Below are 15,626 nucleotides of genomic sequence, written 5' to 3' on the forward strand. Positions count from 1 at the left end.
AGCATATGGCTGCAATATAACAAAGAGTGAAAAATTTAAGGGGGTCTGAATACTTTCCGTACACACACACACACACACATCACCGCCATCAGTAAATCTGTGAACAGCAAGAAGCTGTGCTGCTGGGTGCAGGCGACTGTCTCCTTGCCTGATTGGCTGCTGGTCAACAAGCTGAACAGGAGACTCTGGACACTGCCTATACCATTCAGTACAATGGTTTTACTGGGAGACATGATGGAAGGAAAAAAAAAAAGTTTCACCTCTGTTTTTCCTGGTAAAAGTCAAAATGTCTGTCGTGAAAAAGGTTTGTTACCTTCTTTACCAACAGATTAATCCACCCCTCTGCCCGAAACAAGGAGAGAATGTAGGTGAGTAGATGTTTGATAAAGACCTGAAAATGAAATGTTAATTATTCTTACATGTCTGGTATTTAGACAGTGGAGGAAAATAACTAAGTAAATTTATCCAAGTACTTAGCTGGAGTATTATTTCATGCTGCTTTATACTAAAGGGAAGTATTAACTTTTTAAATTACATTTATATTTAATATTTTTTAAAACTATGGTTTAAAAACACACAATACAAAACTCCTTAGAGAAAACCAGTGTGTATTCAGGGTCCCTCATCGTGCTTCAGATGCTTGAGTTGGTAACTACAACAGCTAAATCAGGCTACCTAACAAAGTATGAACATGTGCACATTAAATATTGCTGAAGAGGGAGAGCACATTGGTCTCATTGAAGACTAAACAGGTCTTGGGAAGAGACACAGACATTACATGTCTGTCAAAGGCCATTTTAGTGCAGCCGTTATTCTCACTGATATGGAAAAACTGTTTGCTAACTCATTAAAAAAAAATGTACAGAGCCATAAGATGCCACACAACAGAAATGTTTATTGATATATATGAAGTTTTGGCATATGCTTTTAAGGACTACAAGAACTACACAATGGCACAAATTTAAAAAGTAAAAAATCCCTTTCTTAGTACTACTGGTATAGTTGAGCTGGCATTTCAACGATCTTGTCCTTCTAGTGGGCTTCTTACATTTACAATTTGAGCAAAAAGAATTCAAACAAATTCAGCATTTAAAAAAAGGAAATCAAAGGGCAAATGCACTGAGAGCAGCAGTGCATGGTCCCACTTTCACGTTTCAGTTGCTGTAATTTGAGGATTGTACTGTGGAAAATGGACATCACAGCCATGATGATGTATTTTAAGGTGGATAACCTGGAGGTAGACAAATGAAAACAGTCTACGAGTGGCTACGAGCTGCATCATCAGTTGTACCGTTCTTCCATATTTTTTGGAATAACTTGAAGCGTTAAAAGTGCAAATTGTTTTTAAGCATTTATATTCATGGGTGAGATTTAGATTTTTTTTTTTTTTCTCCATGTGATTATTGCAAACGTGCATCAGACTGACTATATATTGTTCCAGTAACATCTTTAACAGGCCACAGCCGTGAATACTGAATAAATTAAATCTGTACATATAACACCTATACATTAATCGGCCCATTAGACATATTTAGTTTTCTGACTTTAATATAGTCTATAGTAATCTTAGACTCACAAACAATAATGGCAGAATGTACAGCTTCACAGAAACAAGGAATAACAGAACATGTACAACTGTCAGGCTTTCATACATTATTTAACATTGAAGAATGATTTTTCATTGCACTGAGGATCCACTTCAAAGAAACTAATTAAAAGGCTATTAAACTCGACTCTTCTGCAACTCCTACTGTAAGTGGTGGGGTTTTAATTAGGTTTTTTTTTCTCGTGCACGGAGGATGTAGTGGTAGAGCAGCAGACGGGCAGAGTCGGCACACTTGAGACCGAAGGTTAACACAGCCCGCCCTCATAGTCATCCTCCTCCTCAGTGGCAGCTGGCGCTCTACTAGCACCACCTTCAGGAGCGGCTGCACCCTTCTTCTTCTTGCCTCCTCCAGGTACCCTTAGGGAAACAGCCAGCTTGGCATACTGTGACAAATACAATGTGTTAGGTTCAGCTGTACGGTTTAAAAGGCCATGAAAACGCATTTTCTCAATCAGCCTTGTTGTATAAATGACGGGGTCCTACATGGACACATTGTCTGCCTGTGGTGAAAGAAGTACTTAGATCATTTAAGTAAAAGCAGCAATACCAGTGTGTCAAAATATTGTTACCAATGCTAATGTGCTAGATGGACACGTTAACGCAGCATGTAGGTCTATCTGGCTGTAATGTGCTCTCAATAAATGCATGCAAAAGATATTAGACTTTAGATAAAATGATGCTGACACTGTTACTTTTGCACTCAAAATAAGGTAAAATAAGATTAAGACAAAGCCTGACATGAATTTGGCTCACTCAAAAAGTAAAAACAAAGCCCACGTTTATTTGTAATTATGTGTCTACAGCACTCACGTCATTGTCCATGTACTTCAGTAAAGGTGAGTTGCACACGCGGTAGACCCGGTCCTCATCCTGCTCGTCGTAACCCTGCAGTAACGTCTCCATGGCAACACAATCTTCACTCCCACTGTAGCCAGGAAGACTGGTGGAGAGATCAAGCAGTACATGGTGTAATGGTCCTCGGTTTAAATGGCAGCAGTGAGGACAATCTCCAGGGTAAACAAAGTCACAAGATGGTCAAGGTGTGACAAAATTTAAAGCTTCATTTACACCACAGATTACGGGTGCTAATGAAACATACCTGTAACTTTCTCTGACACATTTATCAGCTGCTACGTAGTCCCCTCTGTGAAGATGAATCAGCACTTGGGCAGTTGTTTTCTAAAGAATGAACAGGACACACAAGCATATAAGTTTGACACAGGTTAAAAGGTTTTATAATGCACTTTCTCCCTTCCATAGAGGGTCAGAAGTCAGGGCCCTTTCGTGTCTGGTCAGGACTGTGTGCTGCTCAATGACACTTCAAACAAAAAGAGCTGTGTCCTCTCATTAGTCTCCCTGTTACTACATCCCGCTGCTCTTACATTTGATCTTTTTACTATTATTAACAACCTCCCTGAAAAGCCCAAAACCAACTATTCATTTATTCTACTAACAAATATTTGCTGTGTTCTTTCACCAATGTACCACTGTATTCTATAATTATCCAAAATAGTAAAACACTTTAAAAACTTGCACTGCTGCATTTGAGAACGTATTCCTCACAAAGTATTTTTTAATCTCTGCTGAGACATAAACTATACTGGCTGTGTACAACACATGCAGTCCTACCGGTCGAAAAACCAAAAGAATGCCTACTCTGGATATTTTAACCAAATGTGGTAACCGATTAAGAAGCATGGAGATTTGAATGATATAAACCACATGGTAACCCACCTTAAAACACATGGGGAAATTCTCAATCTCTTTGTACATGTTCTTCTCTTTCTGCACAGCGACTGCTGCTTCATCCAACCTGATTAGAAAGATGAATGGGTGAGGATCGATGAAGAGTAGGTACTACAGTTCAACATGATCGTGAAAGTCACCATTACAAGGACGTGTTTGATGTGGTTTCCATGAATTTATTACTTCTCAGCTCCTTTTTTTTATTATTGCACCATTTGGTGTTCTGAAATTAGGTGCATTAAGTTCCTAGTTAGAGTTGGTGCTCTCTAATGCCAGGCAAAGAGAACAAAATGAAATTAATTAAGCTCATCAACCCAAATACCTGTTGTCACATGACAGAATTGTGATTGATTAAAAACCACCAGCCACATTTTTACAGCACAGGTGATTAGACTAAGGATCTTGTGCACTTCACTTCTTTCTATTACCTTTTTAACCTAACTAAAAGTCTGGAGGCTTTGCCCAGAAGTTCAACTGCCTGACGCAGACGGTCCTCATTCTGCAGACAGAAACCATGGATGTAAGAAACGGCATTAAATTAACAACAGCATAATGATTCCGTTACAGTTGGCAGCTCTTTACCTCAAAAACACCAGCTGCTTTTTGATACAGGTCCACTGCTTTCTCCAGATTTATAGGCTCTATCACTCTGAGGAGGAAAAAAGTGTTTAAGCCTGAGAAAAGAGTTCCTATTCAGTGACTGAGCGGTATGGTGCAGGATAATTATATGCTACTCTAAGTAAAACAACTGGAATATACATGAGCAGTGCAAGACTGATAATGTTTCAGTTTAATCTCATATCAATCTTTTAGCAAAATGCCTCAAGTGTGAAAATAAGAGGAGTAATTTTTACTTTCCAGCCCTGTCCAGTGCCATGGCAGCAGTGTCGGGAGTCCCATTCTCCATGTACATCATACATGCTTTCTCTATGTACTGGATGGCCTCTGGCATCTTCTTTAGCTCCTGTTGCAGTGCAAACACAGCCAAGTTATAAACAATTCTTCTGCTGACACATTACCTCCATCTGCCTGATATTAATGACTTTCATGTTTACACCATGGCTCACCTTCATCATCATACCCGCCTGTTCAATAGCTCTATAGAGGAAGAGAAGAGTTTAAATAAAGAGTTTTTATGTTTGCTGCCGACTTAATATTGGCATTATTACTCAAGAAACTTACTTTGCAGCATGAAAAAGCCTGAAAGGCAAGTCAAGGAAATTACAAAACTGCCACAAACAGATTTGTTATAAAACTGTAGCCAAATTAAAGCGAGGATACGTCTTGTTTTCAGTGTGATTTTCAGCTTCCTTCAGGTAAGCATCCTTTGCCTGCTCATACTGCTTGGCGTTCTTGAAACACACAGCTAAAAACAGGACATAAACAGTTGGCAGTAAAATGTGGCATATAGGTTAAATGATTTATTTAAAGTCAAGAATGTTTGTTTACCTGCTTTGGCATATTCTGATGCAGCGCTGTCATAATCAGGCTTCCACTTCATCAGACCTGTCTTTAAACTACACACCCATATAGCTACTGATTAACAAATTATAAAGGTCTGAAGCAAACACAATTGGCTGTATTTGTGAATCGACAACTGCAGAACATGACAAAATAGTGCCTAATAGCGCGCTGTCTGTTAAATATACCATTAATACATTGCTGATACAATAATATCAATGTATGTCACATAACGTATCTGCTGCAAATGCCACAGTGGCCTTTTAGCTAGCTAACATCAATAGTAAAACTTGCATTGTCCGAGCAGGAAAGAAACAGATTCTTTTTTTTGTCCTAACTCACCATTTTTCCGCTTTAGCTATGTGCTCATGGGCTTCGTTTATCTTCTGGGCAGCCATGCTGTTAATTAAGTCAATGAGTTGTAACGAATTTGTTATAGATTAAGTGGTGTGTACGTTATTCCGTCGATGTTTGTACTAACAGCAACGCTTCCTTGGTTGTGACGTCATCAGGTGTCGCAGGCTACGGGTACCACCGAGGACAAAACGCCTATAATTTGAACATAGGCTTTAGTAGTAACTGTACTGTAAATATATGTGAACTACAAATTTTGCTTGAAGTTATGTATGTCGTCAGTTTGTTTGGTATTGTCATTCCGTTTCTCTGTATGGCAGTGTAATTTAAGCTTTTTTGCCATTATGAACCCCATTCCGCTTTCCAGTGTTTCTGTTGTCTATTATTGCTGGAATAATAACTTGACTGCGTTTGTAAATGTTATTAAATTAAAGGAAAGTGTATGAATGACTACAAAAACCTTGAAGTCACAATCTGGAAAGGCTTCTTTCGAAAAGAGTTTCAAAATTAGTTAATAAAACTGGACCCCCTTCACTGCCCTTTTTATGTCACTTTAGGCAAATTATTAATTTTTTTTTTTTTTTTTTGGTTTTTTTTTTTTTTTGGACTGAGTCCAGATCTACTATCTCGTAAATCCCATAGGCCACCTATGGAGAGATCTCAAAACAGCAGTTGGGAGCAGGAACACTTCCAATCTAAGAGACCTGGAGCAGTTGGCAAAAGAAGAGTGGTCCAAAATTCCAGTAGAGAGGTGTAAGAAACTCATTGATGGTTACAGAAAGTGGTTTATTTCAGTTATTTTGTCCAAAGGGTGTTAATTCTGTCCAGTCAGTTTTTGGAGTTCTGTGTGGAAGCTATCAGATGAGGTTTTTTTCTCTCTCTACTTTTTGTATTATCTGACAGAAATGCTGGGGTGCCAATATTTTTGGCTATGACTTCTACACACTATGTTCCATTGAAATGTAGTTAATTATAAATATAGAACTTTATTAATCTTACAAGAAAAGTGAGAAGATGGCATGGACGAAAAACAAGTGTAGTAGGCCTGATTGAGTAAATGTAGGCTAATTTTGATACCTGATTTAATTGTGAAGAGTACAATATTGTAGCCTAGGTGTAATGATGTATGCAGGCCAAGTGATTAACAGTGATTTTAGAACAGGTGCAGTGTAATGCGGCATTTAATACTGTTCGGTTCTAGTAAAAGCAGTGATTGTATAAATATGGATAAAAGTAAATCGCTGCCGACCAAAAAGGCCATAAAAACTGACAGAAGTTTGCGGCGGAAGCGGAAATGGGCTATAGCGTGGTAATGACGTCACGACGTCTCCGGAGTCTAATGGCTGAACAACAAAAGCTGTCGGCAAGCGAGAAACTTTCACAAACTTCTGTAGAGACAAAAGGAAGTTCGAATTTTTTTGTTTCAGTTGTATAACAGTTTAGGCGTGGTGGTTTTGTGCAGTCACAAATGTGGAATTGATAATGGATCCGAGATATGACATACCGCGGAGGGCCGCAGGTGGTGGCGGGGGCTCCGCGAACTGTTCCCCCGCTCTGGGGGCTCAGTCGCGCCGCAGGAAGATGCCTCCCAGACCCGCTGATTTTAAACTTCAAATTATCATTATTGGCTCTCGTGGTGTTGGCAAAACCAGCCTCATGGAGAGATATACAGACGATACTTTCTGCGAAGCTTGCAAGTCCACAGTAGGTGAGAACAGGAAGTGTTTACGGGAATTGCTGTTGCTAATTTTTTTCTGACAGCAATATAGCAGGGCTCCGTCTAATTACTAGGGGAAAGATAACTAAACTACAATGGGCTGGACGTCATAAACCCACTACCTTCTGGTTTACTGTGTAATGAGACTGTACAGAGCTCACATAGCGACAACAACAACAGTTCTAGATGGTAGCAGTGTTGGGGAGGCTACTTTGCAAGCTACCAATTTCACACTGGAAGCGGCCGAGCAAAGTTACTTTAGGGAGAAGGATAGTTTAGGTAACGTGAACTAAAACTTTTTGGAAAAAGTAGTTCGAACTACTTAGATGGTTATGCAATGGTAACATTAAAAAAATCATTCCTTTCCTTTTATGCTCCCAAATTGATTGTAGTTTCATTAGCTGACTATGCAATACTTGAATCAATATGTATGATAATGGGCAAACAGGACATAACCCGAATACAGAGCCTCCATGGAATGCTCACCCATTCTTTGGCACATTTGTGTTTTATCAACTGCAAATGTGAATGTAGCTGAACTACCAGTAAACTACTGGAAAATGTAGTTAAACTACTACTGTAACTACATGTAGTTCACAATTCCCTGACGCTGGATAACTGTCTTAGCTGTTAGATGTTACTGTGAAGTATTTTTAGCACCCAAACTATTTTTCTTATTTTTAATGTGAAGTAGGAATAAAACAGGTGTACAAACATAGGTAAGCAAGAGGTTTATCATTGCAAAACTGGACAATCACAGGGGCAAATTTGGATAAATTATAGATTGAATATGAGGCTAAAAATAGGCAAATGTCCAGCATTTTTATAGATTTTGCATTTTTAAGCAATTTATAAAAGGTGAGTAATGAGTATTTGTGCTGAAAAGAGAGGCTGAGGCTAAAGGAGTATGTGGAGCTGACTAAGAACCTCTAAATGTCAAGGTTTTCTCACAGGTAAAAAGCTACACAAAATTATCTAGAGCTTGTGTGAAAGTTTAAAGCGTGTTTACCTTTCTCTGCACTCAACACAGTAATGAAAATACTTGAAACGTATTATTTGAGTAGCATGTTTTTGCAGCAATTTGACAACTGTGCTACTTAGTCATTTTCTGTTAGGGAGCCTGTTATGTTTATTTAAATGAGGGTCTAGTCTTGTCCCATCTAGTCCCTTCTCCAGGTCTGAACAACCATTTTTAATTTTTCTACAGTAAAAACAAATTTATAGGCAACTTAGTGAAAGTAAGAACACCTTGTGGCAAGTTGCTGTGCTATGATGATGCTGCCAGCTTTAAATACACATCTGTTTATATGTGCAATTGGGTAAACAGTCCCATGACCAATACAGCAGTTATTCCTGTTGTCAAATCCCAAAATAGTCACGCACAAGCAGCTGCTATTGCAGGGCTATATTTTGTTCTCTGTCGTTCCTGTGCCACAGCTTTCAGGTTGTGTGAGCTGTGCATCACTGACATTGTGCTTCTTTGATCACATGTGCCACAGAGAGAACAGTCACTGATGTTTGGCTGAAAATGGTTAATTTCTTGTTATAAAGTATGCCAGATATAACTGCCTTAGTCATAGTTTTGCAGCAGTCAAACCATGGAAGCTTTAAATACAATATAATTTAATCAGACTCTTTTTAACACAAATAAGGGAAGTCATTTTTTGTGGCGTTTGTTCCAGAACAAGCCAACTGTATGTACATAAAGCAAAACAACACAGAAAATGCTTGTTCACATTCACGTTTCTGTTTCCCTCATAGGAGTTGACTTCAAAATAAAAACAGTTGAGCTGAGAGGGAAGAAGATCAGACTACAGATATGGTGAGTAACTGGACAGAAGTCAGCCAGCTCCTTTACTCCTCTCTGGGATGCATCTCCTCTCTGCTCTATCATGTTGTTTCCTCTGTCCTGTCATGCTGCAAAAACCCATGGTGTGCTGGGTGCATTTTGTGACGTAGATGAGGCGTGTGCAAAAGTCAAATAGCTTAACATTACAATAAGAAAACAGCATTTCATGCGGTGTATTTTCTAAACTTGCAAAACAAAAAAGTTTTATATGAACATTGAATGTTTTTATCCAAAGGGCTTGTGGCTTCAGTGCAAATCTAACTTTTAACCTCTTCTATGGAACAACAAGTGACCATACATGTTGTTGTCTAAAAAGGTGGTAGTTGCTAAAGTTGGGGTTTTATAGATTTTATTGAGTCTGAATCCTTTCAGATGCCTTGTCAAATCTTTAAGTAGTTAGTTTGGTGGGGAATAAAGATACCTTTTTTTATTTCACTCAGCAGAGGAGGATGGATTGTGAGGGTGACAGCGTGAATCTGTTTTTCCCCTCCCACTGAAACCTCTTGCAGGTTGGCCACAGAATATACATCAGAAGACCTACCTGGCTCTCTACTACCAAATTTATTTATTTAAGTAGCATTTTTAAACCATTGTATACACTAAAGCCAACCCCCATTTTACTTCATCCACACTAATCTGACACACCTGCAGAACTGAGTGTCATAGTCCAAAATTAGCACATCAGATTCTTTTCAAAGTACTACTATGTAGCAGTAATTTGATCTTGATTATATTTTTATCAGATTTCTTTGGAAATGTTTTTTCCAGTAGCACTAAGAAGAAGATACACTAAGAAAAAAACATGTTTTGATCCAGTGTAGTTGCACAGCAGCTGGCCCCTTTAGACATACAGAATTATTGCATCTTGATAATCAGACTGAATTGTATTGTTTCACTTTGGTAGGGTAATATTTGCTGAAAAAAATGGGAAGCCTGCAGCAATTCAGAGCCAATAACAGGGGTGATGTTATTTGATTCTGTTTGTGCCTTGTGACTTTAACTAGGCCTGAATTACACTCTGAAAACATCCAGAGCTCAAGCATAGCAAAATGATTGTTGTGCCATAAATTACAGTTGGGGAAGTTTTGCATTAACTGTGTGTATGACCAAATTAACTTTGTGTGACACTGCTGCAATAAATTGCGGGAAGTCTCTTCTGTTTCACTAACACATGTGACCTGTTCATTAACACCACATCCACCCTCCCACCTCATCACGTCTACCCTTTACCGTGACCTGTTTTGTCCCCGATCGTCTGTCCGTCCTTGACCTCTCAGATCAGGAAGGCCATCGTCAGTGTGTCTTGTCTCATGTTGACCTGCTTACAGTACATCAAGCTTCACCACTGCTGCTAGCTAACCCTGCCGCTGTGCTGCTGTGTCTGTCTGCTCATAAGCCTGACTGTGACTCACAGGGCAGCAGGGAGACACTAGCTGGCTGAAGGTACGGTAACACTGCACCATGAGTGCAACCACTTGTCGTGCTAATGATCAGCTGAATCATAACCTAAACTAAAAAGAATCTGCACATGCATGTAGAACAGTCTTTGCACTTTTTACATTATTAAAATCAAAAGTAAGTTTCCAAATATGTACATTTAATTTTTTATAAAAATGTAGCTTTTTTTTTACTGATTATAATAGCTGTAACTTTTTATCATTTTAGTTTGGAGTTAATGGCATTATATTTGGCACTTTTAAGCATTTAACAGTCCAGTGTTCATAACAAATTGTTATAGTTTACATTACATCTTTAAGTCTTTATAATGTACAGTCACTTTAGCAATATTAACAATACAATAAGCTATACCATGACATTTTATAATTACAGCTGTATAGTCTGTGTCTTAGTATCTGCTTCCCCTTACATTATGGTGCTAAATAGCAGAAGTTAGATTAAATGTACATGTCATCTTTACTGAAACTGTAGAAATCTCAATTTGAAACATTTTCGATTTCTGTTTTTCCTCACTAGATGATGATTGTTTGTCATGATGATGATGATGATGATGATGCTGTGGTGTACAGATTATCCTACCCAAAGAGCAGCGTCAGTTTAAAATGAATAGTGTATATTTTAACAATATACAGTATAATCATCACTATTAATTAATCAAATCACTTTGAGATGTTGCTACAGAGCTAATTCAATTTTCTTTTTTTTAAAACCTGAATCTGTTAGCTATGTCCATACTTACTGAATAAAAAAAAATCTTAAACCAGTTAATCAGTGTCACGGTATTCCAAAATGATTCGAGACACTGCTGTGACTGGACTGAATAATAGATGAAAAAGACCTTTGTTATTCTAATTTAGTTTCTTCTTTTCAGGGACACTGCTGGCCAGGAGAGGTTCAACAGCATCACATCAGCCTACTACAGAGGTGCCAAGGGAATAGTGATAGTGTACGATATCACGAAGCAGGAGACCTTTGATGATCTTCCCAAATGGATGAAGATGATAGATAAGGTAATTAAACGGCCGGAAACAAATTCCTTGTTTGTGTAACATACTTGGCCAAATAAAGGTGATTATCCTTAAAGCTCTTTAGTACTGGCAACAGTCGGTAAGTCACTATATCACTTGTTGCTATACTTAAAGCCAGTTTTCATGGTCACAGTATGCTGAACTGATTTCGGTGCCATAATCTGGCTTTATTTTTATGAAGTGGATCTCTGTGAGCTCCTGACATGTCTCCTCTCTACTCTCTGGTTTGTGTCAGTACGCCTCAGAGGAAGCAGAGCTTCTCCTGGTTGGGAACAAGCTGGACTGTGAGAGTGATCGTGTCATCTCCAGACAGCAGGGAGAGAGGGTAAATCCAACACAAAAGTGCCTCCAGATCTACATCTTTGGTTTCTAGTACTAAGAAAATCATGAGAAATGTGGACTATATGCTTCAAAGACTCTGTAGCATGCTAATCCAAAGATTCCATTAAACATAAATGGGAGAGTTTTTCATCGAGTATCTAATTGTTGAGCGAGTTTGTGCTGTGCTCAGCCTGTTTCTGTTGACTGATGCAGTTGTTCTTTGCAGGCACCCAGCTAATTTCACTATTTTCTCGTGTCACAGTTTTCCTCCCGAATAAGTGGAATGCGCTTCTGCGAAGCTAGTGCCAAGGATAATTTTAATGTGGATGAGATCTTCCTGAAGCTGGTGGATGACATTCTCTGCAAGGTCAGTGTGTTTTAATCTCCAGAATTTTTCTGTAAAACTTGCATTGATTCTGCATTGAAATTGCACCTGGTACAACAACAAACTATTTACTATCAGATATTGTGGTTTATCCATTTTGCTTTCACACCACAAAAATGCACTTGGAAATGGAGCGGGACCCTCCGTTCAGGTTGTCTCAGCCCTGTTGTTTAGTCTGCAGACCGAACCAAACAGCCATCATTATCTATACCGCTTGTGCTGAAGAGGGAATGACGCATAGAGACAGAATGTCCAATTATGTCCAACTATCAACATGGCTGTCAGTTCATTTTCATTGCCATTGGACTTAATCATATGTTCTGACTTCTTCGTTGTTCCTGATCCAACAGATTCCTCTGGAAGTTCCCAACAAGGAGCTATCGAACAGCGTCCTGTCTCTGCAGCCTGAACCAGAAGTGCCTCCAGAGTTGTCCCCTCCCCTCATGCGCTGTTGCTGAGAGTCACAGTAGTCCCCCTGCATATATTCGCAGCACACACACTCAGCTCAGAGTAGCAATCTGGTCACCAGGGGGCAGCACACAGCAGCACATTGGAATTATTGACTGCTGCTAATAAGATGCATGGACTCTCCTAAACAAGTATTATTCCTTCTCCTGTTCGGTAACTGTACAGTATGACATGTACCACACTAACACTTGGTGAGTCACCCACTTCCTACCACCTTTCTGTCTACACTTGACCCAGACTACCTCATTCCTCGGACTGTTAGACTAGCTGTGTCCCACATGTGCCTTCGAGGTAGCAAACCCTCTGATAGCAGCTGCACGTTTTCTAAGGAGGGGGACTATTGAGGGCTTACAACTTTTTCTTTAGAAAATTCTTCACGCATACCGTACACTAAGTTTGACATTCTGAGTTGCCTGACAGTCTAACTCAGCATTTTCTGCTCACAGAGATGGAATAATATCTCGCGTCTTTTCAGCTTCATTTGAATTCTGGGTCTAAGTTCAGTAGTTTTATATTCTTATTGATGGATATTATTATCAAGAAATGAGTTGAGCTAAACAAAAGCATGACTTCATTTCAGTTTGTATTCCTTTCCCTTAAAGTATTAAATTGGCTGGAAAGGCTTGTTTCATGTTTGAGTAAATTGTTTTGCACTTCAGTTCATCTTTAACCTAGTTAGACATGTGGAAAATGAAAAGCACACAACTTGTAGTTTAGCACTACTGAAGATAATTGGCTGCCCTGAACTCTCTAACACTTTGTCTGGGATGGAGGTGAAAGGAGAGGTGGGTAATGTAGTTTTTGAGGGACTGGTGTTTTCACAAGGGCAATGTCCATGTGTTAGCGTGTTTTCAGAAGGAGCAGAGACCTTAAGAAGTAGGACAAACACACACAGTGTTAGCCGTTGCTTTATTACTAATATTTCTAAGTGTTTAGTTGTGATGTTTTTCCTCTGAATTCAGACACAGCTTAGAGAACCTCCCTTTGTTGGGGGCCCGGGGGTATAGGAAGGTGTAGTATTTTGTTCGTCTTGTCAGGCTTTTGTTGCAGACTTGCTTCGTAACAAATTAATAAAGATATATCTACGTAAAAATCCTTGAAGGGGATGTTTGTGTTTTATAGAGCGGGTCAGCAGTTTCAAATTTCTGATTTGGTAGTTTTTTATGAACCAGTATGGGGATAGCCCATTACTTGCACTTGCACTTGCACAAAAAAAATCTAGGCTATGCATGCTAAGCCCTGGTGTGTCTAAAGATCTTAATAACCTTTAATTCTTCCATCTGTTGTGAAATTAATGCAGTAGTATCAGTGTAGCACTCTGGGTGTTTCTGTTTTGTCCTTACATGTAGAAGTAAAAGCTAGAGTCTGAGGGTGAGGAAGGACCTGATCTGAAATGACTCAAACTGACTTTTATTTATTTATTTTTTGTTTTGTTTTATTTTAAGGCCAAGCTTTTGTGGACTTAAATGGCACATTATGTATTCTGGCAAATTAATACCTAAAATGCTGAAAATATGAGACCCTTCTAACACCCACTGACATCCGAGCACATCCTGCAATATGATTATCCGTTACATGCAAATTATCTGCGGTTTAGCAATATCACCATTGTGTTCTGAAACCGGGGGGGGGGCATTTATTAACTTGCTATGCCTCTAATTTTTTTTGGCATGTTTAAAGCAGATTTGTGGTATTTATAACTTGTGGCATTCATGAACTAATATAATGCAATTAAATATATCTATATTTATTACCATGTTATGGTTTTGATTTTATTGTGTTTGGATCTGTGGCTCTCAAGGAGGCCTTCAGTGGATTTCAGGAAAACCAAGAAGATTTGTTCAATTTGAGCAACTACAGGTTGAAATCATTGAAAGATGTTGTAGCCTGTAATGATGTTTTTTACTTCATAGTATAGATTAGAAATCGTAGGTCTTGGGGACGAAACTGTCGACGTGAGGTTCTGGTTTAGACGGACTGACTACATTGCATGAGGTGAGTACTGGTCTCTCTTGCAAACATCTTTGCACCTCGCGTGAGCGTGTTCAGTAGCCAATAGTGTTTACGTCTGTGCCATTAGGGCATGCGCACCATAGTGTGTAAGACCTGGTTCCGCCTGGTCCCAGAGAAAACAAGGGGTGTGCTTGGGTGCTTATGAGCCAGCGGCGCATGCGCCCCGCAGAGAATCACGGACGTCGAGCCTCACACCGCAGCGATTGCAGATCTTACAAGTCAGATAGGAAGGAGTGAGAAGGGGTACAGGGAACGGGGGCCCAGCACCCACAGCCCGGTGAAACAGAGGAATGGAGACCCGGCCTGCAGAGGAAGAGAAGGACTCCGACCGACTCATTTCTTTCTAACTTGAGCCTTTTAAGTCCTGTCTGCAGATGCAGCCTGTCTCTCATCCCACCCGCCCCAGTAATCCCATTTGATTGCAGCGTTTCCTCCAAGGGGACTACAGGCACAGGGGACTACAATGACAACCTGGTGAATGCAGGCAGGGTGGAGTGAAACATCCACCACAGCGCAGGATGCCTATCTCCAACCCGACAAGGAAGAATGTAGAGAAACCAGACTGCTTTTCTGGTGTCGCATGTCAGAGATTTTCGTTGGTGCTCTGGGTTGATCGTTTCCTTCATCGCCCTTCTGCTGTCGGTGTCTGTGTATAATGGAGAGCTCCAATGGCTCTGGCAGCGACACCAAACCGCAGAGCCGCCAGCTGGAGAAGAAGAGACTGAACCGAGCGCCTTCTCCGGCCAGACCTTTCCTCAAAGATGTGCACTCCCGTTCCACCAAACCACCTGCCATCGTACCCAAATCCCCCAGACTCAACAAGCAGCATCAGTCTGCCACAGTGCCCTTAGCCCATCCGAACCGCAGCTCCAGACGCAACACAACCGGTGTGAAAGACAAACCAGCCTCGGCAAAAAGTAACACCAAGTCTACTGTAGCGAAAAAGCCTACAAAGGTGCCCCAGCATATAGTAGCTGAGCCTAGAGCCGCCAGCATCAAACCGGATAGCACCAGCAGTCCGATCCTCGCCAAAGGCAAGAAGGGGAGACTAGCCTCGGGGTCCCCGGGCCCTCTAAGCCATGGATCACCGATCCGGGTGCCGACCGGAGCGTCTCTCGGCCAGGTCAGCCAGACCGACAGCAGCTCAGACTTGTCAGACTGCCCTTCCGAGCCCCTATCGGACGAGCAGAGGCTGGGACCGGGCGCTAGTAGCGGCGCCC

The 15,626-nt window shown here is 40.3% G+C and overlaps 3 protein-coding genes across 3 annotated transcripts; 2 read left to right on the forward strand and 1 right to left on the reverse strand.

Annotated features, from left to right (window-relative positions):
- Positions 1-1,392: 1,392 nt before the first annotated feature.
- napgb (N-ethylmaleimide-sensitive factor attachment protein, gamma b) lies at positions 1,393-5,339 on the reverse strand. The gene is made up of 12 exons (XM_020591305.1): positions 5,156-5,339; positions 4,802-4,869; positions 4,634-4,718; positions 4,535-4,552; positions 4,420-4,450; positions 4,207-4,316; positions 3,935-4,001; positions 3,781-3,851; positions 3,341-3,419; positions 2,706-2,785; positions 2,417-2,546; positions 1,393-1,989 (listed from the first exon to the last, which is right to left on the reverse strand). The coding sequence occupies exons 1-12, from the start codon at positions 5,209-5,211 to the stop codon at positions 1,852-1,854; spliced, it is 933 nt and encodes a 310-aa protein (XP_020446961.1). The 5' UTR covers positions 5,212-5,339; the 3' UTR covers positions 1,393-1,851.
- Positions 5,340-6,444: 1,105 nt separating this feature from the next.
- rab12 (RAB12, member RAS oncogene family) lies at positions 6,445-13,596 on the forward strand. Its single transcript, XM_020591310.1, has 6 exons — positions 6,445-6,875; positions 8,646-8,706; positions 11,063-11,201; positions 11,455-11,544; positions 11,803-11,907; positions 12,276-13,596. The coding sequence occupies exons 1-6, from the start codon at positions 6,650-6,652 to the stop codon at positions 12,381-12,383; spliced, it is 729 nt and encodes a 242-aa protein (XP_020446966.1). The 5' UTR covers positions 6,445-6,649; the 3' UTR covers positions 12,384-13,596.
- Positions 13,597-14,504: 908 nt separating this feature from the next.
- Positions 14,505-15,625, forward strand: LOC109955402 (microtubule cross-linking factor 1-like; the record flags this gene model as incomplete). Its single annotated transcript, XM_020591542.1, has 1 exon — positions 14,505-15,625. A coding segment is annotated over exon 1 (564 nt), but the record flags the coding sequence as incomplete, so codon positions are not given.
- Position 15,626: the final 1 nt, after the last annotated feature.

This window comes from Monopterus albus, unplaced genomic scaffold, assembly GCF_001952655.1.
Source record: "Monopterus albus unplaced genomic scaffold, M_albus_1.0 scaffold14.1, whole genome shotgun sequence".
Lineage (NCBI taxonomy): Eukaryota > Metazoa > Chordata > Actinopteri > Synbranchiformes > Synbranchidae > Monopterus > Monopterus albus.

Bases quoted from the DNA above. Each gene is read 5' to 3' on its own strand.
- napgb (XM_020591305.1), bottom strand. From the start codon at position 5,211: ATGGCTGCCCAGAAGATAAACGAAGCCCATGAGCACATAGCTAAAGCG. The intron at 4,870-5,155 runs GTGAGTTAGGAC...ATGGGTGTGTAG, and splicing joins ATAGCTAAAGCGGAAAAATG to TTTAAAGACAGGTCTGATGA. The intron at 1,990-2,416 runs GTGAGTGCTGTA...TATTTGTCACAG, and splicing joins TGAAGTACATGGACAATGAC to TATGCCAAGCTGGCTGTTTC.
- rab12 (XM_020591310.1), top strand. From the start codon at position 6,650: ATGGATCCGAGATATGACATACCGCGGAGGGCCGCAGGTGGTGGCGGG. The intron at 11,202-11,454 runs GTAATTAAACGG...GGTTTGTGTCAG, and splicing joins GGATGAAGATGATAGATAAG to TACGCCTCAGAGGAAGCAGA. The intron at 11,908-12,275 runs GTCAGTGTGTTT...CTGATCCAACAG, and splicing joins TGGATGACATTCTCTGCAAG to ATTCCTCTGGAAGTTCCCAA.